Genomic DNA, 27,788 nt, shown 5'->3' with positions numbered 1-27,788 from the left:
GTTTGATCGATTTCCAGCTGGCAAGGGTTCTTTAACGTGTATGAGAGCTCGATTTGGTTGTCCCATCCGAACCTCGGCTAACTTCAGCATAATCTTGCAAGATTAAAGCGTGTCTTTCAAACGTGCTTTACAATGTTCTATTTATAAGAGCGCTGTGTTTTCATTTTAATCACTCTATTATCAATATTTTTGTAACTTTCAATCAGTGTAAAAGGGAAACCATTAAACACCTGGTGTCTCAGAAGAAATGTTATATTTATATTGGGTTAATTGCCTTAGCCCTAATTAGGTATAATATAAATGTCTTCCGGGTTTGGCGCCTACTTCCGCTAATCGAATACAGGGGTGGATCTAGGAATTTTGAAAAGGGAGGGGGGGGGCGCAAAAACGGGTTGGGAAAGGACATATTTGGGTCTGAGAAAAGGCACTTTCAGCAGTATAAAAGGGCACTGCCGAAAATTGGGGGGGGGGGGGGGCTCGCGCCCCTTGGATCCGCCTCTGGAATATAATAATAAACTATGATACATAATAAGAGAAAAAACAGAATGCAAACAAATCGTCAAATTTCCAAGTGCACTTTTTTTAAACTCCTACACGATTACCAATATGCTCATACATGACGGGGGAGTCACTGTGGCTCAGTGGGTAAGACGTTGGCTCGCTAACCTGGTCTTGGAAGGAATTATTAGTGAGCAGAAATTCGGCCGGGTATCTGTTATCACTCGTCACATCAGTCCGTTATATAGAGGTATGACTCGTGTTTTCCTTTGGCGTTCGTCACTTCCGATTCAGGAAACCTGTATTACTCAGCTATCGTAGCAATGATCTCTGTGTTAAAATTATATTTGGAACGTCTTTAATTAGTTCTATCACATATGTGATAATGACTGACACCAATATTGTCCTTTAATGCGAGTTAGATACTTATGATTTATAACCCGATAAATTTGCATTATCTGTTTCATTTGTACACATTACATGTACGTACTAATTGGATTAATAATAACATTGGATATGTCCAATGAAGTATAGTGTATTGCATAGATCTATATCTAATCCATACGCATTCTAAACTTAAATCCGCTTTCAAGAAATTGTATGATAGCCAACTGGTCACTGTTGTGGTTTTTGTCTGGGACTACATATTGTACTATCATTGACACATATCTTCTGGTCATTCACAGGGACTGTTGTTGTTGTTTTTTGTTTTGTTGGGTTTTTTTTTTTTTTTTGGGGGGGGTACTTAATTCTCCTTGGTCACCTGATATTACTTCACTGTTGGGTATTATTATTTTGATATTTAGGACGTCTTGGTTACGATAGGAGACCAGCTTACGATTTACATGGTTCAGCCTTTCTTTTAATGGACCATTTGTCTTTAAGTTTCCCCGGATTTATTAGGTACAGTAGTTGTATCTATCTCTAAAACTAAATGTCAGATCATTGGTCTTAACTGAAATGTGAAACTGAGCCAATGACGAATGCGATGCCTTTTCATGGACTCTTTGTCTTTGATTTCCCCATAGTTTTATTACGTACAGTATTAGTATCTATCTGTGCAATCATAGAACCCTGTTACAACTAACTCAGAACATCAGTCTTAACTGAAATGTGAAATAATTACCAACACAAATAGTGAACTTGGGATAGATGTTAGCTGCATCAACGTAGTTAAATTTATCTAGTATTACAGGCGATGTTTCTGTGTTTAGGTGTCGCATAGTATTACTAGCTAATATTAGGGCATTTTTGGTACCAGTCCACCCAAATCATGCACAACTAGTGGATCAAGAGATTAGGGTGTATTCATACCCTGGGCTGGAACCCAAACGTTACACAAAGAAATCAAATACTGTCGCTGGTACATCTAGATTGTAACCACTTTTGCAAAATAATGGATGAAATATGCTTTTAACAAGCAGATACTTTGACCCGGGCACGTAAAAACCAATCTGAAGAGAATGTTTCAAATTTGTTGATAACCTTTGAATTTTTACTTCACCACATTAAGTAGGTTCATTGGATGAGGGGGTGGGGTAAATATGCTATAGTTCTTACAGTGTAATGGCATTCTTGGATACTAATATGATTATTTACTATTACACCCCTCAAAAATGACCAAGTTTGTGTCGAATAGGCGTTAAACCCCATTTCTCTCTCTCTCTCTCTCTCTCTACAGCAATATCATGAATTGATTTTACAAAAAACACAGAAACGTGGTGTTTTCTGTTTGTGATCGCTGGAAGTTGATCGAGCAGTTTTTATTACACCGTTGGTCGTCTGTTCTGTTTACGATCTCGGGGGGGGGGGGGGGTACCCAAATCATGTCCGGTTTTTCAAACATTTTCCGTCCGCCACCACTTGAATTCCCGTAACAAATGCTCTTGCCAGTATTATAACAACGTCTAATATACTTGCTCAACTCTTTTCATATCAAACGTGTTGTGTGCTAATTCTGAATTTGTTTCTCGTCTTTGTAAGGTATCTTCTATAGCAGTTATAGAGTATCACCTTTTTCTGTCAACGTAGATAAATAAAGAATCGGTCGACTTTAACTTAAGGCCACAAAAATGGTCTTTATGTACTCAATATTTAAATCGAATCGAAATAACGATCTAATTTTTAAAAGCCTTGTGTGTATTGCCATCATCTACACAGGTCAAGTATTTAAACTTTTTTTAACTTAGTTACTTGGCATCGCGACTACTCTTGAATTAAAAAAGGTTTGAGGCTTTTGATCTAAACCCGGATTTGATATTATTAAATATATCTAGATAATTACTGCATGGTAGGCATAATAATTCACAGACGAATGATCAAACTGGGTCAGTTATACACATTATAAATACTGATTAATAATTCATATCTTTACTGAAATAATTCCATACAAGTGTTCAAAAATAAAATTGAAGTAGAGCTAATCACAATTGGTAACTGGGTTGTTGAAAAGCTTGTTAACCAATCGTTTTAATTCAGAGACCACCACCCAGTTCAGTAAGGTGGAAGCTGACGTCAACCGCCATTTGTATTTAAATCATAATGTAGAACGCACACTATGTGATATTCCGTCGGAGAAAAGTCAAGAAGGGGAATGCTATCGATATTTTGTTTACAGACGCACAGTTGTATATTGAATTCGCGCGAATTGAGTGAATAATGGTTACGCCAAATTGTAGTGAAGTTATAACCATCGACAATTCGACGACAGTCTTCTAAATAGAGTTAACAACAGTTTTTCTGCACATTTTGATAATTTCATTACATTAGATCACCCGTAAGAACAAAACTGAACCATGGCCATAAAGTATAAAAGTTCGAATCTGATTCATATTGCAATACTTTTGAAACCATTAACCCTTGTGCGAACATGTCTTACACAAGGGGTAATCGAAGACCCCAACAATAAAGAATGTTTGTTATGCGTAATTTTATTCAATTACGACCAATTTAGAGCTACATATAACGGCTGATGAACAATCAATCAAATTAAGAAAAATTTTTAGGTAATAACAGCGAAGATATCATTTATCAGACATTTTTGAACCCCCCATCAAAATCTGCAAAATCACTTTTGGTCATTTCCATGTAGAGTCGTCTTTTTATTATTAAATGTATTACCAATAATAATGTGGAATTGAATTTAGTCATATTACAACACAATGTAATTTTAAATTAACACACATATTTTCTGATAAAAGAAAAGGAGGGTGAAAATTAACATTATCTGTCATATATGGGGTCCAATGATACCCCAGACAAAAGGTGACATTTTTTCCAAGAATACATATTTGAATACATGTTATGCATTGTCACAATAATCTTCGCAAATACACATTTTTGCCGAATGTTCCTTGCAAACATTTCTGGTCTTCCTGTCTGATTCTGCATTCGGTTTTCAATGCATTCACTATTTAGTTGATTCCCTAATTCCCTGATAAAGGCCCGTCTACGACTTTTCAGCCCTGCTTTCCAATCAGGAAATTCAGATATCTAAACAAGAAATGCTGCTACACTTGCAACATCTAGTATGTTGAAAAATGTTACCATTGGCCAGCGAAGTGTCTGTCGTCTGCAGGTGTATGTAGAGACTAATTTGTCCAAGTTATCAACGGCCCCTTTCGTCTGGTTATAAAACAATACCACTTCTGGCCTACGAGAAGGATTATCTTCGGGAACAGACTGATCGTGATGCAGTGTTGAGATTAACAGCTTTTCCCTTCTTTGTTACATAAGATCCAAACATTGATGATAAAACAGCTCGTTTATTATTCGGCTTCATTTCATGAGGAATTTCTCGCTTGTTATTACGTAGAGTACCAACTATTGTTGTATTGTTACGTAAAGTTCTTCTGCCAGTGGAATGGCCGTAAAGAAATTGTCGGTGATGACATTTCTCCCTGTATTGAACCATGGAGAAATGGGATCTTTCACAACCAGCATCCCTTGGCTTACTTCCCGTTCACCATTACTGGATTTACCTACGTATACTTGACTTAACAGGGGGAATGTAGAAGAAGAGTCACAAATCCACCAGATCTTTATTCCATATTTAGCAAGTTTTGACATCATGTACTGTCTAAAAGAACAGCGACCACGGAAATGGACTAATTGCTCATCGATGGTTGAACGTATCCCATATGTCCCTTACAGGAGCAAGTTTATCATTCTCTTTGCGTTGTGTCCTAGTGTTTTTATCATTAAACCGGCAGTATCTCAGAATGGCTTTAAATCTACTTAAAGCCACAGTGGCTCTGAACACTGGGCGCCCTGATTCAACACTCCAAAGTTCATCTAAAGAGTCATGGTTGCTTCTATAAACCCCAGCTAACAACAGAAGACATATGAATGCTCTGCATTCAACATCAGTCAAGAGCTTCCATTCTTTCTGTTTGTCAGGGTTGGTAGTGTTCCATGAGTAGATTACTGACCTAGCATACTTGTTGGTATATCGCACAATGATCAACACAATATTATCATTAGTATGAAAGAGTCCGAATGCAGAGCTTGCACCAAACACATAACCACAGTTTTTAGGCCCCATTATTTCCTTCAGGATGTCTTGTGCTTGACATCTATGATTGACTGGTGGTTTGGTGCTCCATACTTTTCCACTTGTTCCAACTAATTTTTTTATCTAGATCTTCACCATTATCATCACCATTAAATGGATCCATATTTTGATCAAAAGCGATCTCATCATAATCAGATCCAGGTAGGTATTGAGCTTCTGATTCGGAATCTTAAAAACTGTTCAGCTTCGCTATCTGTTTCGTCATTTAAAATCTGCCCCAGGGCCTCGTTGGCACTTATCTTTGATTTTCTTGACATCCTGAAAATAACATAATTGATTAATTTATTTAAAACATGATCAGTGAATCTTGGGGGGTCCTGACCCCAACCACAAAACTGATCACTGCCAAGCAATATGACCTTGATTAACAAAAGCAGTGTGACCTAATTATTTGAATCATAACAGAGCTTACTTGGTTTACCACAAAACCTATTGAAGAACATTCAGTAAACAGTATAGCATAAAATTTGGTAATAGAAATTTACTAAAATTAACATACCTCTTACTGTAACTTTATAGAAATTACACAGTCCAAATATGCTTCAAGGCTTAACACGTGGTTTCCCCAAGGGAGATAACTATACCACCAACAAAGTTTAGACACGGTTAGTCAGCAAATCTAATAAATGTTGAAAGCGGGGTCCATGTAGACTCCTGGTTTCCGATAATGTAATAATTTTACTTTCTTGTCGAATAGTGAGTGTTGTCAGTCTCACTTCCGTTCTAATTGTAGTATTATAGTCGACATTAAGTCGCTGACAATGTATAAAATTCTCATCGCACAATTATGACCCAGTTTCCAAAAATACGTAATGATAGAGTCGTGGGGTCCCGAAAGACTCCTTGTATCCGTACAAGGGTTAAAACTAGTTGGCACCATTATACATTATCAAAGACGTGCGTATGAAGGGTTCAGGTGTTAGAAATAATTAAATATCTCTAGTGAATGGTGAGTCGGGTATCTACAATATTATAAATTACCTCATTTTTATTCACATTTGCTGCTTTTGTTGAGATAGTGTTTACTTGGCTTTGTCTAATAATTAACGATTTTTTTATCGGAAAAAACAAAATTGTATTAGTTTATATGGGACCTTTTGCTCTGGAAGTTGATATAGACTTTGCTTTCTGAAATTTTTAAATTAAATTACGAAGTCTATAAAAAGTGTACACAAATCTTCAACTTTGTATATGAATATAACCAAAGGTTTTAGTTAAGTGAACCTATTTAAGACTATTAGACAAAACAATTTGTTTAGCTTATCGTGAAATAACCACAGTATGTTGTCGATCAGCAACAGTAACGTATTTCGTATCAAATTCATTTTAATACATCCTATTTATAGTCTCTTACCTACATAAATTTCAACAAAAAAGGAATAATTTTCCATATTTGAAATACCGTGATGTTTATAGAGCTGTAGCCCTCCCACATAAATCAAATTCTGACATGAAGCTGAAATTTCTGGGTGCTCAACCATGGCACAAAAGTTAACAAAGACAAACGCTAAGTATTTTGTTAGCTTAGCGTCCTAATGGTTCACCTGGAGAATTCTGGCGTTCAGCAATATCTTCCACGCATATGACACCCGTCTGTTACCAAATTATATTATAAGATGTAATCACATGTCTCGAAGACGAGAATGGGAAAATCATTACCTTGAAGGTGTTATCAGGTATAGCGATTACGGGGTATATATTACATAATTATACTATTCATATACCACTTCAAACACCACAGCAGACTTTATACTACCGTAACCAATGACTGGTATATAATACCTACCAAACGAATACGTATTATCTAGTGTTCTAGTAGGCACTCTAGTACGTACTACAAACATCTCCACAGCAACAAGAAGTGGAAGCCGTAGCATGATTACCTTTTAAGGGGTATTGTTGTAAGAGAATCCACTAATGGTACACTTTAATATACGATTTTCCTGTATGTATTTATTTAAACAGTCTTCATTAGAAGAATTTAATGTTTATTTTAAACATAACTCTATATTTACTTACCTCGTGCAATTAATTTGATCGATACACGATTTTTTCACATCTTCATTATTTCAAAGTAATATTGATCTAGAAATGAAATAAATTTAAAACAGTTACAGAACATATAATATATATTGCAATAAAATACTATCAAACAATACCCACTTCTGATTCAAATCTAGTAACTTGCATCTACAATTCTAATGTAACAGTACTACAATTCGCCCGTCCGCTTTAAAAAATGTGCATTTAAAAACTATAAAACTAACCAAACAAGGTATACCCAGAAAATGTAACCGATATTCATAACCACTGTACAAGCGCATGGATATAATTGTAGATGATAAATAGTACTCAGGATGGGATATGCCCCTGCAAGAATATAGTTTATAGCTCATTTATGCCAAAATATATTATTAATAATGGGGAAATATTGTCAACATAAGACTATGTTTGGTTTGTAAAAGTTTTCTTGAACTCAGAATTGGTGTTATTTGCATTAATCGATTTACACGTTCAAGTACAACTTATTATTAGCGTGTTTTATACTGAAGTGTGAATTTTCTAACATGTTATCATGTACAATATCTCAAACATGCCTAATACAGACGTACAGAAACGAATAAACCATGTGATTGATTGCTCTTCAAGATTTAAATTAACTGTATATTCAGATAGGTGTTTAATTGTTTTAGACTGGCTAAATAGTATAAGCCTATTTAAACAAAAAGATGTTGGAATGAAAAGAATCGAATAATTAAATCTACCGTAAATTCCAGATATAAGTAGAGGTGGCATACCAACAGTTCCTACTGTTAGAATGACAATCTGCGCAGTATGTCGTAGGAAAGAAAACCGAATAGCCTACTTACAGGACAATGTACTTTCCAAGTGTTTTTGGTGCCTAATAATATAGTGCTACGAAATGTAAGCTATTTTCGAAAGAAAGTAATTTGGCTCTCTTTTCAAATATAAAACCTGCTGCGAAATCTTTAATAAATTCTATTCGATGTATTTCTATGGCCCGTAAGGTTTGTGAGATGTCTGGCAATAAATTAGATAATAATTCTAGACATTAACTACATTAGTATATGTCCACGGTATATTTTTTAACCACGCATGTCCACGGTATATTTTTTAACCACGCATAACTTTCATGTGGAATTATTACCCTCGTGACAAAAATTTGGAAAGTGTCTGCTCTACAGGTCAGCGTTTCCAATATGTAAAAAAAGCTAAAACTAGTCTGCTCGTTATGAGAAAGATATGTATTTGACTTTAGAGTAGTATATCCATTTTCTTCACATTTTATCGCTGAAACCTTGTGTACGCTCTGTTTGAGCATACTATTACATCACATCATACTGTGACTTTTTGCCTCTCTTCGCAAAACTGCGGTGTGGTGTATATATATGTTATCTGACAACCATATGATATTTTTTATTGTGACTTATATTCGGAAAGATTGTACAACCTATGTAGAATTAAAAACGTTTGGTAACAAAGAGGCATAACGCTGGAAATTATTGGAAAACAAAACTTTCTTCATTTTTACAAATTTTGAAAAGATCAAATGATAATTTTAGCTTCCAGACCACAAATATTAACGTGGCCTTGCTACTCTTCGCGCGATAATTATACCATACAGACTGTAAACGGGGTTTTCGTTACAAAAGGATAGAACTCCGAAAGTTAAATTTGAAAATCATTGAATAAGTATACTTCTGGTGTAGTAAACCTACTAAAACCTCATCTTTTTTGTTTAAGAGTACAGTCTCTGAATGACCCTAACGTCGCGAGTAATAAGTTAAAATCAGACTTAACACTGCATCCCTCCGTGGGTTAAAATCAGTTATGCAAACTCCCACAGTTAATTAAAATGACTCGCTTTTACTCTTCCTTTCTTTATGGCTGTATTGGTGGCCAACTGTTGCAAGAGAATCAGAATAGCTATACCATTTTCTTGGCGGATGGGGCGGGGTGATATTTGCAGTACACACAGGCAGATGACGTCTATACTTCTGTTCTTATTTTATGACGACATTTACATGGTAAATTGGTCAATAATATGGGACTTGGTATATGATTAATAATATCAAATGGTCTCCAGACAATTCTGAAACACTTTTTAGATGTTTGATACACCTTCATGATTAGATCGTGTTCTGGAATAACTAAAATAAAAATAAAAAAAATGCTAACGACTACATTCTTCTTCAGATCTGATTTGACAAACGCTCATTCGCTTTCAATTTGCTATAGCCATAGTTCGTTTGCGAATTACCTTGTACAGATACGGACTCTAAAGAAGGATTGTGGTTGATATATCTTTGGAATAAAATGTACGTAATGGGGATTTCTCTAAGTTTCAAATAACAGTTCACAGATTACAATAGACTTTGTTAATGAGCGTCTCTTTACTTGGAAGAGAAGTAGCACACTAGCACACGTGTTACTAGGACATCCGCCATGCATATCAACGTAACTAATCTTTTAACCATGTTATCATTCAGGCTGTAAAGTGTAAATGATGTAAAAAAAATCTAAATTCAATCCAATTTCTTTAAATTAAAAAATCAATAAAAATCTCCATTAAAGGGGGTACAATGTCAATAAGATAGGACATTTTGGTTGTCTGAATCCATTTGGACAATTTCAACATTCCCATTTGACGCGGATATGGATAATAATATATATTATGTTTGCATGTCTGTCTCCGGGGATTATAGAGTAAAAGATAACCAATAGTTCAACATTTTAAGGGTTTAGATTTTTAACCGCTGAAATAACTCTACGGTTTTTTTTTTCAATTAACTAATAAGACAAAATTACTGCATTCAAATGTATTACGGGAATACCCTTTCGTGCCAATGAGATTCCTAATATATAGCGGATACATCTCAGTCAGTCTTCCTACTTGTATAGTCTGTCATTAAAAGGCAAAGTTATTAAATACGCTATTTATGCATATATGTACGTCGTAAGAGCTCGTTTCTGTTGTTGACAGAGTTATGTGCAAGTTTTGTGCAGAAGCACTCTTCGCCTATATATCAGTTCTGGGTCAAAATCGACATTTATACCACCGGTGCAGATCCCGTATTCGTAATTAACATTGGCCCATAGGTTGATAGAAATGTGACAATGGTCTCGAGACGTTTCCTCAACTACTTTGATCATAGAATATTAAATATAAAATTCCTGATATTTATAAACTTGTTTTCTCGAGTATATTGTCATACGAAACATGCAGAAATCACAGCATGTAATTTATGCCTTGCAATGTCTATGTAGTGTGTCTTGTCCAAAGGGTTGTCTTACTGGATTTGTTTTCGTGTAGTGCGGTCCTCCTGCACTTATTATTATAGATATTTAGTTTACTAATTCTTGACATCTAAATCTTTGACGAGTGAAGAATTTAGTCTTACGAAACAGGTAGAGATCAAGACATGTTATTTTATGGATTTTTATGAAGAATTTGGATTTGAATGCTACAGATAATATTCTCGCACCCCCCCCCCCTCCGCAACAACCAGCTTTTTAAAGACATGTTGGTCCCAAATTACCCTTTTAATGAAAACAATAATTCGATTGTAGAATTAACAAAACCGTTTCAAGTTCTTTTCACAGGTCAAGCCTATCGTTTGGTTTGTGGATCATCTCACACGGATTCGTCTCAATTTTGTGATGAAAGCAGTCCGTCTAATCTAAGAGCAGACATCTATTGCAGTATATTACTCTTTTCCTGACATTTATAATTTTAAAAGTTCTATAATGTAAACTAATTCAGCTGCTTCCTGAATAAAACGTGATACGCTTGTCAGGTATAAAGCCAATAGAAATAATAAAAATCGTATTGTCAGACCACCATAAAACGTCCACTAATGGCAAAGTCGACTGTACTACCTTTAGAATCAATTTCTGTGTCAGGTTCACAAGATTTAAAAAAACAAACAAAAAACATAAATTGGAAGGAACATTTTAACAGACTCGAGTTAACAACCCTGTCAAAAGCTGCTCTAAAAGACAAGAGCTACACGGGGAAGTAAGATTTTCCATAGATTTCATCCGTATACCACCAATGAACAACCCAACAAAGTTTCCTAAAATTACATCGAGCACTGTGTGAAGTATTTTGTTCACTAGCGTATTAAAAGTCAATGTGAGATCATCGGATAATTAAGATCGAAGTGATTTTGTTGACTGGTCTGCCTAAATCTACTTTTGATCCGCCGATATTTTGTTGATTAATGTTAAGGAATAATGGTATTTCCCCCCTTTAATCTATATTCCAGTATATTAAAAGGCTACAAGGAAAATTATGGGCATTATACTGACTTGTCTTTTGGGGACTTAATGTTGTTTGTTAAAGTACATTGCGCTTTGATGTTACAGTTACGAGGCATTTGCAGTTTGTTTAACTCATTATATTTAGATGTACAATTCAATATAGCGAGTGCAAAATTCAGTATATAAAGATACACAACTCAATATATTAAGATACACAACATAGATATACAGCCCCACTCTCACCAATGCACCCTAAAGAATACCACTGGGTGTAATCATCTTTTGTACATTTACTTTCGATGATGCATTCTCCCACTGCCCTAGCGACAACTCAAAAATCAATATAAAATCAAATTAGTCTTAGATCTACGAGCTTACCTAAAAATCGTGTTACATAATCTGAAGAAATGGTTTTAATTTAGAATATTTCTTTGACCATTTGTCAAAAACAAAATCCCTCAGGACAGAAATCAGCATGTTACTTTTTAAAGAAGATATTTGTTAATTCCATTAATCAAATTTGCATAATTGCAAACGTTGTAATATACGCTGAACGGTGTCTAACATAATATTTTATTCTTATTTTCTACTTTTAGGTTGGCCTTTTGGAGCTTTCTTGTGTAGAGCCACGCCTTACCTACAAGGAGTATCTGTTTGCGCCTCAGTTAATACTTTAGCGGCTATAGCTATTGATAGGTAAGATCATTGTTGGGTTTTATTAATTCATAGATGAAAGACGTAATCATGCCCCCTGGCAAATCGATTTTAATAATCTTTCGCCCACTCACGTTAAAGCTTTATTTGGTGTTTGCTCAAAATTAAAGTTGGACTAATATCTTTTGTGAGTACTATGACGGTCTTCGTGCACAATACATGGTATGCTTATTCTTTCTAAATCATTTGATATTACGTCCCCTTTTTGGTATTTCACAGTATGGCGGAACATGGTTATTGTACTTTTGTCTTAAACTACTTGACGGTTGGCCTTCTCAAATTCAGGTTCGAAAAATAGCACCGGTTGGCTATAACTGGAAAAGAATGTTCACGGGGTAGGCTGTGCAGACTCCTTTTTTAAGAACACCTGGGAACACCTCTTGAGTTCACATAGAGCTAACACATTTTTGCTGGACATTTACTTGGTGATCTATGACGACAGCTACTGAAGGCCAGATGAAACGTATCTCTTCATTTAGCGTAAAGCAGTGGTGGGTGTCATGTATGTGGCGGGGTATGTTTTCTATAAAAAAAAATGGGGTTTAACTTCCTCTCGACACAAACTGGGTCATTTCTGGACTAACACATGGTTTAATTCATTTCAATAATTCGCGTGCGCGTTGAGGTCCTTAGCAGTGGGTCGAAACCGGAGGACCCGGAGAAAACCTACGAGGTTGGACAGGCGAACCTACTCCTAGTCGCGTACAACCGGGGAATCAAAAACACGCCAGTTTAGTAATTAATTGCTTTAATATTATTTTATAAGAAACCATTTTGTAGGATTGAATCTAGAGGGCGAATCTTCTCGGTTGGTAATATGATTTACGCTTGATAGTACTATAGGTTATTATGGTGTGACTGTTATAAAACTGATGGATTATAAACTAGTTTAATCAGTCTCAGACTGCCACGTTTGGAAATTACTCTTCTATAACTATCACCCAAGATTCCCTTTGGAAATAATATTTGATGAAAATCAGAGACATAGATAAAGTTACTATGTTAGCGGATTGACAATAATTATCTATAGTAATAACATAAGGAGTCTTATTAGAGGATATAGTTAGCTTATGACTTCCGTTGGGTGGTAATGGTTTTTGGAAATTAGTAGGTTTATGGTCAAAGGTTGCAGTTAATTTCTTTGTGGCTACAATTGTAGATATTATTTTTGTTAAGCTCTTAAATAAAGAAAAATGATGTTATAGAAAGAAACAAAACATAATCGTATTATATTAAACGGCTTCTCTTTACAAACCGGACTAATGAGGGTAGCCATGCTGTGTGGTATGAGGGAACTCTGATTCTGGCACTACGGCCTATTCATATTCTCATTTCTTAGAGGATCTTTAATATGCTGCCAACAATGGTAAGCATGGGACTTCGGGTTTTCATCCCATCGAGACTAGATTTTCCTCACCAGACACTTAGCTCTGTAACACTGACAAGGTAAAACCAGGATAGTAAATCCCGAGGAATTCACTTTCTCCATCGAAACCGGGATCGCCTGGCCAGTGAGCCACAACTTTAGAACCTGATATCTCAGCCACAAGAGGTGTTGCAGGCCAATATCCTATTTGGGTTTGACGAGCAAGAGCTGAAGTCATTTTATCAAGTTTCAGATCCACTGACACGGCTGTCCACTGGAAAAACTTGAAAACGTTAGACGAGCAAATAAGAATAGCTGTGAAAAGTAGAGGATGAGGACTCCAAAATAGTCTTAGCAGGGGTGGGGTTGCGTGGTAATAGGAACGGACAGCATCGGTCAGATTTCGTCCGTGAGAGGCCTTTCCAAAAGATTTATAGGAATGACAGTCATGCGATTCTTGTGGTTTTTGGAGTAATTGGCACCAGTTATGTAGATTTGTGTTTTGTTAAAATGCCAGGTATTAACACACCTTAAAACCCTTCTCAAGGAACCACAAGCGGTGGATGACATCATATGTATTAGACATGGTCGTGCATTCACTCTAAAATCGTTCACTTATATTAACCGCGACCTTTTAAAAATGGGCATTTTTGGTAAAAAAAAAAACCATAAAAGCAAATATTACTATAAAATAATGTTTATTATGTACAGAAAGGTATTAGACATTATACCGTAGTGATCGGTTAGCAGGTATGTAACTAGCTGTTAAAGATGGCATTTCTAATGTGAAAGTGTCACTCTTTCTCGTATCACAATTGAATACTCTATTATAGTTCCAGTCTTAACACCTTAGTGACGTAACATTTAATGACTGTCCTCTGATTACATTTTAACAGACTAGTAAACATTAAACATATACAATGGCAACCTTGATCTGTTTGTGTCTGGTATTTTAATTGTTGCAAATCATGTCTACTGTAGGTTTTGAGAAGCATCCATGCCAACTTTACTTTGAAGAAGAGAACTGCTGGCACTATGACTTATCTTCAAATGCTCAATGATAACTGTAATGTTAAACTTATGAGGAAAGCAACAAATTTATTTTTTAAAGTTGTAATCAGTATTCTCTGTACATCTTTGTAGTATTTTAGATATAACTTAACATTCTAGAAAATAGATTCCTCTTCAAGAAACCGGAATCGTCCAATTACTGGAATCAAAATTCCACTACACCAATCGACCCTATTCAACAATTTTAATAAGAAGTCGTGTTCCTTTGAAGGGAAATTTCCACTTTAATTAAGATAATACATGTGTATTGTTTTGCGTATCAAATTCAAATTCACACAGAACTCGCCAATTATTCCGCATGGATAAGCCTTCGCAGAAATTCTAAATAACAACCGTTAAGAGATTTGGACGATTTTAAAAAGAAGCATATTAATTATTCATTGTCCATGATGGGCAACGATTGTCCAAGTTAAACAAAGATCTGAAGCGAGAATATATTGTGAATTAATACTATATTTGTTAATTAATCGAAACCCAGTTAATTATAAGCTCCATGGCATCTCAGGGAACCCTTCACATATATTATTGAAAATACATGGTTGGACACAAAAAGACCTCCCGCTACCAGGATCTAAGTGAGAAAAATAGTTCATGCATTACTTAGTTACGATTAATTCTCTACTTGCATTTGCAACGATAGCTATAGTTTATTCTATAGTAGCCCACTAAATAAACTAAAATCATATATGTCCGTCAGTAACAATAACTACATTCCTTTATTTTTCAAAATGTAGCGAGATTGTGACGACTGTTGTCTTTTATTCCATCCCAACGTTTCAAATGATAATCCGTGAAACATTGAGATGTTAAAAATTTATTAGTTACCGAGATATCCCCTTCTGAAATGTTTTGGTGTTAATAAGGCAACTCATGTACAAGTTACACATTCACAAGATCGTAAATCCCCAGCTTTTAATTACTTAGAAATATCCCCAAATCTATAAAACACCAAAAATAAGTTAATCCAAAGATATTTCCTTCCTTAAGCTCACCAAAGTTTCCCTTTCTGCTACTGTCAATATATAATTAGCTAAAATGGAATGTAGAGTCTCAATAATAGGCCAATTATCTGTGTATATAATGACTTGGGATCCGGTCTCCATATACACGTTCTCCTATGTTGAAAAAAAAAATTGGTAAGGCTTGATAAGCCAACTTGTTCTGCCCCGGGTAAATTAGGTTAATTAATATCTGTATCTTTTCGTTACGAATTATATGTGTGTGGGTAATACCTTTGCCTGAGGTAATATCCTTGATTTTATCTGTGGAAATTAAAGACTTGCTAAACACAAAGGTTATCGTAAACTTGGGTCAGCGTTGAGAGTTTGTTATGAAACATGTTAATCAACATAAATCGTCAGTTGCGAAGTTAGATCTTTTTTAATGTTGCTATAACCATATACGCCTACGCAGTATTAGAAATTAATGTTGAAGTCGTAAGAATCCAGTCATTCAAAGTCACGCTTCTTTGTCGGAGACTCACTCGATGTTGCCTACAGCCACGCCTATGCCCTCTCATCGAGTATTTGTTTCGAAGTATTTTCTTATCAGTTCCGATTTTGTTATAATACTAGTATTCGGTTGAAGGGGCACAAACGGATATTTAAGTATTTTCGGGTTGTCCTTTCCTAAATATATCTTTTTTTGGTATCCACAAGATTTTATGAACGGTCGAAATAATCTCTTGTCAGTGGACAGATAATAGTTATTTTTCCACGATAAGCTTTTAATTAATATTAATTATCTTTGGTCTATTGCGTTTTTAAAAAAATAGATGTCACAGTCATACATTTTTAAAATTTTGTATTTTCGACATGGTTCTTCCTCCTATGACCACAACTAAATATGGAAAAGAACTTGTTAAAAATATTGGTTGTCCGTAAAGGTGACATAACTGCGGAACTCATCTTCGATCTTTTAAGCCCTAGAGGCTCCACAAATTTTCTACCAAAATCGAACTCATCCAAGATCGTTTGACCCTTAACCTAAATCAAAAATTGTGCGCTCTAGAGTGTTCAAATCTTTGTACATATTTCACAAATTTTCGTAAAGGACAAGGGACATAGCTCCAGAACGGAGCACCAAGGTGTTTTGATTCTTAACACTTATTCTCTTCAGTTCCACCTATAGAGTCAACAGCATTGGTATATGTCCAAACATGATTTGGCGCGAATTGGCGACGGGCCATTTCGCCCACCTCTCTTTAAAGAAAAAACCCACATTATTGAATGATGTATGAGGAAAATATTCTTGAATTATTAATAATACAATAACGATCGAACTTTGGAGACATTTGATGGAGATTAGAAATTGAAGTTGGTGTAGTTGGTGGAAAATAACATAGATGATCCATTAACAATAAAATTAAAAATAAGGATTACATTCTCTCGGGTGGAATGCTCATAGGCGTACCGACTCGATAAGTAAGTTGAATCAGAAGGTCTGTCATTCAGTCAAGTGGCAAGGAGTATTGTCGCCTGCCTAATCTTGTGGGTGTTCTCCGGGTCCTCCGGTGTCCTCCCACTAATAAAGACCCCTACGTGCAAGCGAATTATTAAAACAAAAATTGAAGCATTTGTTAGTCCCGAAATGACCTAGTTTGTGTCGAGTGGACGTTACCCACTCCCCTCTCTCTCTCTCTCTCTCTCGATGTACTACAAACCAATGAACAATGAATAATAAACATCTTCGAAAACGCCATAGAACATTTAGATTCGTATGTACAGCTAAAACGAACCAGACAACCGAAAATTTTCTAAAATAGGGTATTAAATGATGAAGAATTATTAGTGAAGTGTTATGTCTTGTCTGCTAGGTCGCCTGGAATGATGAATAAATATACTATTCAAAAAAAGTAGGGGATATTTGATTTTTAAGTGTTATTAAAGTCACCTAATGAAACTGACGAAGAAACAAATGACAAAATGAAATGAAGTTCACATTCATCGATTTATTCCAAATGATCGTTAGACTAAGTAAGGCACAGACTGACCATTATAAGGGTAAAATGATACCCGGGGTCAAACAGCAAAGTTACCACAGCATCACAACCAAGTCAGTAACGGGTAAATCCTCCTCTGTTTGCCAAACAAGCATTGATCCGACGTGGCATACTCCTAATGAGACGTCTAAGGTCATTTTGGTCCAGATTGTCCCATTCCTGTTGCAACGCAGCAGCAAGTTCTTGGACATTGGCAGGACGTTGTTGACGTTGACGTAACCTCTGTCCAAGCATGTCCCAGACATGCTCGATGGGGGAGAGGTCGGGACTCAGTGCTGGCCAAGGTAATGTGGTGATGTTCTGTTGTTGGAGGTAACCTGTAACGATCCTGGCCCTGTGACATCTTGCGTTGTCATCCTGGAAGGTGAAACGGCGGCCATGACGTCGTGCAAACGGCACAACATGGACTGCCAAGATGTCCCGGTAGTACTGGCCTGTAACACGCCCTGCAACAACATGTAAAGCCGTTCTTCCAGCAACAGTGATGCCTCCCCACACCATAACAGAACCACCCCCAAATCGATCATGTCTGATGACGTTAACGTCTTGGAAGCGCTCGTTTCGACGACGCCACACCCTCCTACGTCTGTCCAAAAAATCAACAGTGAACCATGACTCATCTGAAAACATCACATTGCTCCAGCGTCGATTATCCCAGTGTTGACGATCCCTACACCAACGACGTCTTGCCTGAATGTGATGATCTCTCAAACAAGGGATCACGCGAGGACGTCGGGCGCGAAGGTGACCCCTATGCAGTCGATTCCGAATCGTCTGGCCACTCACTCTCACACCAGTGTCTGTTTGAAGACGAGCGCTGATCTGATTTGCTGTGATGACACGATTTCTCAAGGCCAAGGTACGGATAAATCGATCCTGGGCTTGAGTTGTCGCCCTTGGTCGACCTGAGCGTGGTCTGTCCTGTACAGATTGTGTATCACGGTATCTGGACCATAGCCTGCTTATGACAGACTGAGAAACATTCATCGTCCGCGCCACAACCGCCTGTGTTGTGCCGATCTGTAGCATGCCAAGGGCACGTAACCTTTCATTTTGGGTAAGCCGATGCATATCAAAATTTGTTTTCTTGGCACTGAAACAATTAAACTGATGTTTCCACCCTGGAATTCAATGCCACAATGACTGTAACATTCAAAGTCAGAGTCGTGCAAATCTTGGGTTAGACCCCCATGATGATCCCAAGCATCACCTGCATTCCATGCGGTAGCTATTGGTGCGTTTGGGCGTCACATGTAACTGGAAATGTTTCTTCTGTTAGGTTCTATAGTGACTTTTTTCGTAGTCATTTGCATATTTTAGTATTATGCCCCCAAAATCAAATATCCCCTACTTTTTTTGAATAGTATACAATGGCCGTAGATATAACACTTCTATAGATTAAAGAAGAATCAGTCATTTCAATAATTGTTTTTCTAAAGTTGTCTTTACATTTTGAAAAGAAAGGTCCGCGTTCGAAAAATTAATTTAAAAAAAAGAGACATTTCAAAGACCTGTTGAATCATGGCGCTGTACTTTCAAGGCTTCTTTTGTTACGATAATTTTAAAGCCCATTTACCATTCCTTCCGTATTATTCCCATTCTTACGATTTCTTGTGTTAGTCGCTCTTTTTTTCTAATCCCAAGTCCCTCCCCTTACTTTTTGCCGCCTTTTCGCAAAAAGTACCGACAATCGTTTTCTCTCAATCTCTCCGCGTATTTATTGATTTTTCGTTACAGTTTGAGCATCCATTATGGCAAAATTAAGTATTTCAGGAGAAAGGGTATTAAACCACTAGTTGTCTCAATGACAGACCTTATTATGCAACGCGCACGCGTTAACCATTCGGCCATCAACCCCCACCTCCATTACGATTAAATAAAAGTAAATTTCTTATTGCAGTATCAGTCAGTTGTCGCAAGCGCGAGTTTAAAAAATAGGAAAAGGAGTACACTACTTGAGATAACTCTGAACTGAGAGTCGTTATTATAAAATAAATGAAAAATGAAAGCGCCGAGATTTATCAAATGTTTTGGTCAAGTTCGCAACAATCTATTTCTAAGAAGGTATTTTAAGGACTGATCTTTACTGATTCGAGAATGTGTCATTAGATATGCAACAGGCAGACAAGTAGGTGCAGTTTTTATTAGCTTGTTATAACCGATAGGAAAACCGGGTGCCACTTATTTATTAGGATTTCACACTGTGGCTTGTGTGAAACACTTGTTTTTGTTAAGCTTCTTCTTATTATATTTTTTTTCACTCAGAGATAAAATCTATTTCCAAATTTCTGCGACAATGCGAAATGTCCAAAATCACCGAAGTTGTCATTTTTTTTTAAATATTGCCGTAATATGAACAATAATCGTCGGATTTTAACATTTGATACATTTTGACATAGCCTGAGACAAGGCAAATAGCTACGATTCATTAGAATTCTGATTTTCAGTGAATCTTCTGAGATATTAGGCGCCAAATTTTGAACATTTAAATTTTGACAAAAAACGTTTTTATTTATGAATCCTTTTTTTAAATGAAATTTTACCCAGGATTAATGTCATGTGGTTTGAACAAAAATGTGAACAATTTTTGTCTCAATAATTTTTAATTTTCCTTGGCCGCTATTGGCTAATTTAGATTATGGGTTCTATGTTAATAATTTATTGCTCGATTTGCATAAAACAAAGTTCATATGGTCAATGGTGCAAATTCTCACCTTTTTTATTTACAGATAATTTTTTCTGTTGGCACCGGAAATGACGTAAAATACTACTATTTTTGTGGTTAGGAACCTCTTTTCGCAGGAAAATATTAATTATCACAAATATGATAGATCAAGATGAATGCCCCTACTACTGGCGCAAAAACAGTCAGACTCAGTTTTTTTAGTTTTAGTTTCGGTTTCGTATTTGCGCCATTTCGATTTAAAGATGAAATGAGCTATTTACAACCCATTCAGGCTTTTCATATTTTAAAATATTTCTTCGTTACTTTTATAATCTTGTAGATTTAATCCATAGGAAGAAAATGTAAGTGAAAATTAGTTTGTAATATGAGCAGTTGCCGAGAAATAGTCAATTTTGCACGAGTCACTTTTTATGTTATTTTGCCTGTAGATGAGTCAATTATTATTGGATTGTCATAAAAGTGACACCATTTGATGTCTCATATCAATTTTGACTAGGTCAAACTAATTTAACATTTTCACTGTAACCGGAAATCGCGTCATTTGGGCAAAAACTGTATTTTTAGCCTTCAAAACAAATATTTTACTCAACTGGGGCGTATTTGTTATTTGTTTATAATTAAGATATTTGATCCAAATCAACAAATATAATTAACCCATGCGGTCATACAGATATCACAAAATGGTTCCTAACTTGTACAGTTACGGAGAAATAGCCGATTTCCTGCAAGTCACTTTTCAAAGTTTTTGGTCCATAAAAGTATCAATTATTATTCGATTTTCATGTGATGCTTTATGCCGTTTATGATTTCCTAAATTTAATTTAACATTTTTATTAACACCGGAAGTAATGTTATTTTGGCAAAAACTGTATTTTTAGTCTAAAAAAACAATTATTTTGTTGCAATGAGCTATATTTATTATTCGTTTACAATTATGATTTTTGATTCCAATGGACATATAGAAAGAATCAGTACGATCATATAAAAGTTAAATAACCAATTTTTCCAGGACCACTTTTTAAGATTTTTCGTATTTTAATTTCAGTTTAAGGGTTCTACTACTAGGTTAATTATTTATTGCCTGATTTGTATTTTAAAAAAGCTCATATGCCCCCTTGTTCTACCGATAAAGTTTTCTGTCGGCAACGGAAGTGACGTAATTTTGCCAAAAACTTCAATTTTGACTATCGAAAGGTCTTTTCAAATGCAAATATTAATTTTTAATAATTTAGTCAATCAAGATGAATTTTCCTACTCAGAGCGCAAAATATGTCGGGCTTGGTTTTTATAGTGTCGATTTTGTATTTGCGCCATTTTGATTTAAAAGCGAAGAAGGTGTGTAAAAATGGGCTAATTACAACCCATTCAGTGTCTTCATATTTTAAAATATTCCTTCGTTACTTTTATAAACTTGTAGCAGTAATCCATACGAAGACAAGGTATGCCAAAATTAGTTTGTAATATGAGTGGTTGCCGAAAAATAGGCAATTTGGCATGAGTCACTTTCACGTTATTTTGCCTGTAAAAAAGGGTCAATTATTATTGTATTTTAATAAAAGTGATACCATTTGATGCATGAAGCAAATATGCGTTATATGAAATTCATTACAATTTAAAATTGATACCGGGAGTGACGCAATTTTGAAAAAAACTATATTTCTTACCGTTAAAATGAATAATTTTTTTCAATGGATTATATTTGCTATGTTTTGAAAATTTTGACCTACGTTTAAATTAACAGATAAATAAAAAGAATACGGTCATATATATATTATCACACATTCGTTTCTATCTTGTTCAGTTGCGGTGAAATAGACGATTTTTTAAATGTCACTTTTCAAGGTTTTTGGTCCATAAAAGTGTCAATTATTATTCAATTTTCATAAATGTTTCACCATGTGAATTCTAATGCCATTTATGGTTTCATAAAATTAATTTAACATTTTCATTATCACCGGAGGTAATGTCATTTTGGCAAAAACTGTACTTTTAGCTTCCAAAGCAAATATTTTTTTGAAGTAAATTAAAATTAAAATATTTGATTCTAATGGACAAATAAAATGAATGAATGCGATCGTATGGATATCAGAAAAATGATTCTGATATCTTCCCTTGCCAAGAAATAACCAATTTTTTGTCAGGATCACTTTTTAAGATTTTTCGCTTTTTAGTAAGGCTTTATAAAGAGTTAATTCTGATCAATTTTTCTGCCACCTAAAGGACATTCAAAGTGGATATTTCTGAAATCCGATTTAAATATTTTGTTGATAACAGAAGTGATATCAACGTGTCGAATCTTCGTTTGCTGCATTTTTGTTATTACATATGTAACAATTTTTTTTAATGTAACTATTAATATTGCTGTATTTATTGGCTAATTCTGAGTCCATTTTTTAACATTGTGCAATGCTCATGTGAAAATCTGTTTAACGGTTCGATGTTGTCACTTAAAGAGTAACGTGGCACCTGTGAAACCCGTCATCACTACATCGCAGTTCTAGCCTATACTTGATTACGTCTACCCACTGGAGGGCCAATCTCGATGATAGTGGGTTTTTTTTCATACCTGATAGCAATTACCGTTTATCTGCTTACTACTTACTTTTACTGTTTTTGGATTAATCGACAACTTTTAGTTTCGTATATGCCTACGCATTAGCTAACACCATATTTTAATTTTGTTCTTCAGTACAAATGTGTCATGTCTGTACTTAGTTTTATACATGATAAACAAAGTGTAATCCATTCACAGTCGATTCCCTGTCGACTTCAAAATCGCATTAGTGTTGGAATAATTGTATAAATGGTTGTTATTGAACTCACAGATTGAAAAGATTTGAAAATGACTTACAGAAATATATCAAGTAACGATAATATATCTTCCGGGGTTACTGAAAACATATGTGTATGGCTAATTATCTGAATTCTGATACTGTATCAGAATAAATGACAACTATTGAGTTTCAGTACATACACAATACAGGTTTTCCTAAAAATATCTGCGTAAATATTATTCAAATCGCCAAGCCTGTGGGGTGGTTATTTGATGTTTATATTAATTTCTATTCTTTTATTAAGCCCCTGAAATATATATGATTTAGTTTCATGATAGGCGGAGCTAAGTGAGTAAGTGTTGGCCGAGACAGTTCATCGGGATTTTACAGCCTGGTTTCCCCTTGTCAGTGATGCAGGACCGAGGGCCTGGCAATGACAGATGTCTAGTAATTCGGATGCGCAGAAACGAAGTCAACTGTACACATTGTCGTGCACGTAAAAGATCCTTTGGCAGTTGGAATTCGATATAAGAGTAGGCCGTATTGCCGGTGTCCCGGCACAAATTTCCCCCATAGTACACCGTATGGTTTATGGCCGTCTTCATTAGCCCAGTTGGGGCGGAACAGTAGGACGTTAAACCTCATTTATTTCTATGATAGGCCTAGGTTTTTGGACATCTTGTTGATTTTCTTAGGGGCGATCTCTTCGAAAAAGTTCAGAGTTGCGCCAAATCAATTACGATCGACTTGAACTTAGATTTTTTATATGACAATTCCATGGACATCATGTGGTCCATTATACGTTCTTACTTGTTTGTCACAAAACTACTCATAAATTAGGTAAATTCAAATTTTACATCAAAGCTAATTTGTGACAAAGTACTCTATAACTTTCACCAAATTGAACGATATTTTAGGTGCATAGAACGGTAATCGGCTGATTCGGACCATGGCTGATTCGGACCAGATTCGTAGCTGATTCGGACCAGACCTTTGGCTGATTCGGACCATGACAAGGCCCGTTCGGATCATTATTATTTAAATGAGAGTATTTAAAATATGTTCTCATGTATTTGATAATAAGACAAAAATGACTGTAAATAGTGTAATTAGTGATTGATTACTTCAATACTAATCATCTAAATCACGGGAAAGATGCTACACATTCTTGGCTGATTAGGACCAGATTCTTGGCTGAGTCGGACCATGATAAGGCTAAATCGGACCATGATATGGCTAAATCGAACCATTATTTGAATGACGAAAGTATTTAAAATATGTTTGCATGACAATAAATACTACCCAGTATTATCAAATTGTAACCCAATATCAAATAGCTGCATGCCAGTATAATTACTGCAACGAATAACCCCATATCAAATAACTGTATATCTGCGATAATTTGTAATGAATGGAGTTGAAATAGGGAAAGACAATTATTCTTTGTATAATATATTAATCAGTAAATATCATTTTATGGGTGCGAAATCAAGTAATTCTTAAAGTGTATACCGTGGTAACGAGACATTTGGTGGTCAAATTCAATTCGTTTACAAACCTATATTTTATTAAAACATACACACATTTAAATATATTTCATATAGAAAGAAAAAAAGCGGTAATAAAATGTTTTCGAGTAAAATATACACATATTTTATTAATACACATTTCAAAATGTTTCATATAAAAAATCCAAAATTAACAAAATACACATATTTCAAAATCTGTCATATAATAATGTAAAAATAAAACAAAGTAATTATTTACAAGCTCTGTTACGATTTAATTTATAGTTGTGCTTGTTGTTTTTGTTAAATATCTTTTACCTCTTAGATTCTTTTTTGTTACTGTTATTTTAATCCATGTAGATGGTTTCACTATGAATTTCATATATATTGACCTCAAGTTTACTAAATGTCATTGTGCTTGATAACGATAAGAGGATACTTGTCGAAACGTCGTGTATGGCGCTATTGCGTGTCGCACATGCAGCTCAGTGGTTCTGTTGGGGCGATAAGTTCTTCACCTGTGAACATACTCTCAAAGCATGTTAAGTGTCCATGACTATTTATCATATCACAACCTGCATAGGTATTTTCTTTTCAATATCCCCTTCTTTTTATAAGAGAATATAATGGATTTGGATTTCCGTTATGCTACTGTATTGCTAGTATAAGTTTTCAAATTTATATGATTTATTGAAATTAACATACATTTGTTTAAACAGTATTTCTATGACTTTAAAGGAATACGCACTGGTCAGTAAGCATACCATGACGTTATAAATAGACAATTGCATGTATGATCATGAGTCTTATCTATTGTCGGAATGTATATAATCTGGAGTTTGAAGACGAGCAGAGGCGTCTAGAGAGACGAGTGTTGAGGAGAAGAGAGGCTTGGACGAGTGCATGGACTCACCCGAGTTCAGCCGCTGCCTTGGCAGAGGGGTGGAATGGTGGATTTAATATAGTATTGTACCGTTCTGATAAGTTCTTGTATAGCTTAAGTTTCTGTATTGTTTTGTATGAAGATGTGTTATATTCTGTTCCGATGTAAATACACCCTGGTAAATACATCTAAACTGATCTACTGTCATCACTAATAGTGTTACAAATTTAAGTACATGTAAATGATTATAATTCCACTGTAAGACCGTTGACAAGATACGACCGTCAAAGTATATTATGCATCATAAACTCTATACCAGACAATTACCATTGCTGTTGCGAAAACCATGGTGTTTATATCATTTTCGAAATATATTCCCCTGGGGCTATACCCATTTTTCTTTAGGATTACGAAATCACGTTAGCTAATGATCCGCGAGACGAAGAATATACATAAAACATGACGAATGGTATTATAGTAGGCGATGATTCGTGATGCCATAAGGAGAAAAACTAGTTTTATAAATTCAACGATGGAGGTTTAATAGTTATTTAATCATCGACATCCTCCTTAAAGGGACAATAACATCCTTGCTGGCTTGAAAGCTCCAGAAAATAAATAATATCTCTATCTAAGTACTAGATGTTTAAGTGTCCTACCTGTTGTGTAAATTATCCATTACATCCTATTTTACTTGTCCAGAGGGTTCGAAAATATTTTTAAATCGAAGTTTCATTTGAAAAGGTTTACGTTAGACGTTTAAAACCATTATGTTGAATTTTTCAAAATTTTTAAATAAGGTGTGTTAAGATGAAATTTGTATCATCAATTAATTGAAATATTCTAAAATAGTACAATTTGTTGACCAGAATAAAGATTGGGACATATTATTCAGTTACAACAAGAGTGGTATTGAGCCTTTAAAAACTAAAGAGAAAAAATAATGGAAATAAAATAAAAAAGGGTTTAAGGAGGGGGGGGGGGAAATGAGGTTTAACCTCTACTGGACACAAACTAGGTCATTTTGTGACTAACACATGGTTCAATTTTAATTCAATAATTCGGGTCTTTAGCAGAAGCCGGAGGACACGGAGAAAACCCACGAGGTTGGGCAGGCGACCGGGGATTTAAAACCACGCCAGTTGATTGAATGGCAGCAATGACAGACCTTAAGATTCAACGCGCACGCACTAAACATTCGGCCATCAACTCCCCTAAAAAGGGGGTTTAAAGCTCTACAACAATCATGCTGCTGAAGACGGGCATACGTCATTCGGTGTGCAGTGAGGAAAATTTGGGCCCGATAGTAGCGATTCCGTCTGGTCTTTATCGACAATCAACTAATAAGTTTTATATGTGCTTGTCAACCAGGGGCGGATTGAGGGGGGAGGGGGGTCACAGCGCCCCCCTGCCCAGCTACATTTTTTTTTTAAAATAGCACATTTATGAGAAAAGTGTCAGGGTCATGTGCTTTATCCTTTATCATCAGATGGTGGGATGGGATGTACATTCAAAGCGCGATATAATGATACTAACATTATTATGTGATATCACAATTAATGCTTTGCATCAATGAAATTGAATCACAATGTGATCCTATTAATTCATAATAAAAATTGACGTGAAACGTAGGGGGTGGGGGTGAGGTGAGGGATTGCTCTCTTTAAAAGGTCAGTGTGTATGTATGCATACTTAATTTGGAGAGGATGGTGGCAAAAACTATTCCAAGATCCGCCCCTGTCAACATGTTTCTTTATCGAATTCAAACTCTCAAGTGCGATCTGTACCACTGTCAAATAGATACCAGACTGGACAATCCGAGTAATTGTCTCAGATTTCATATGGATCGAACACTAACCCTCGATGAGCCACTTTGGCTCTACTAAAATAATCATCAGCTTATTGGTATTATGGCGAGTGTTGACTGTCTATCTGTTAATAAGATAGTTCATCGCGACACGTCTTCAATCTTGATCTATAAGTATTTGTTTTCGTTCGGTAACCCTATCAATAAGGGAGAATAGCTGATGATTCGTTTCAACATCTGGCTAATTCTACGCGTATTAGATATAAATGGATAGCGTCAAGCAATATGAAATGGAAATATCAATATTTTATAAGCATATTATGTTTGAGCTGGTGTGTTTGTGTGTGTGTGTGCGTAGGGAGTGGGAGGCGTAGTAATGTAAAGTAGAATAGCCTATCCAACCTCATATTTTATTTTCTGCCCCCCCCCCCCAACTACTAAAGACCACCTACGTGCACCTCCTACATGCAAGAGAGTATTGAAATAAATTTGAACATTGTGTTAGTATCGAAACTATACTAACTAAACTATACATATCATTCGGGTTATGGATCCATCTGTTGTGAATTCGTCGTCTGTTGTCTTGAAAGTGAGGAAAATGTCGGGTACGGAGGATGTCTGT

The 27,788-nt window shown here is 35.6% G+C and overlaps 1 protein-coding gene across 1 annotated transcript in view; it reads left to right on the top strand.

Annotated features, from left to right (window-relative positions):
- Window positions 1–27,788, top strand: part of LOC126812399 (neuropeptide SIFamide receptor-like) — a 178,923-nt gene that overhangs the window by 132,733 nt on the left and 18,402 nt on the right. The window contains exon 2 of the mRNA XM_050538776.2: window positions 11,953–12,052. Coding sequence (XP_050394733.1) covers window positions 11,953–12,052 — 100 coding nt within the window. The remainder of the gene's footprint in view (window positions 1–11,952; window positions 12,053–27,788) is intronic.

This window comes from Patella vulgata, chromosome 2 (assembly GCF_932274485.2).
Source record: "Patella vulgata chromosome 2, xgPatVulg1.2, whole genome shotgun sequence".
Taxonomy (NCBI): domain Eukaryota; kingdom Metazoa; phylum Mollusca; class Gastropoda; family Patellidae; genus Patella; species Patella vulgata.
This window is presented reverse-complemented; position numbering and strand designations above follow the sequence as displayed.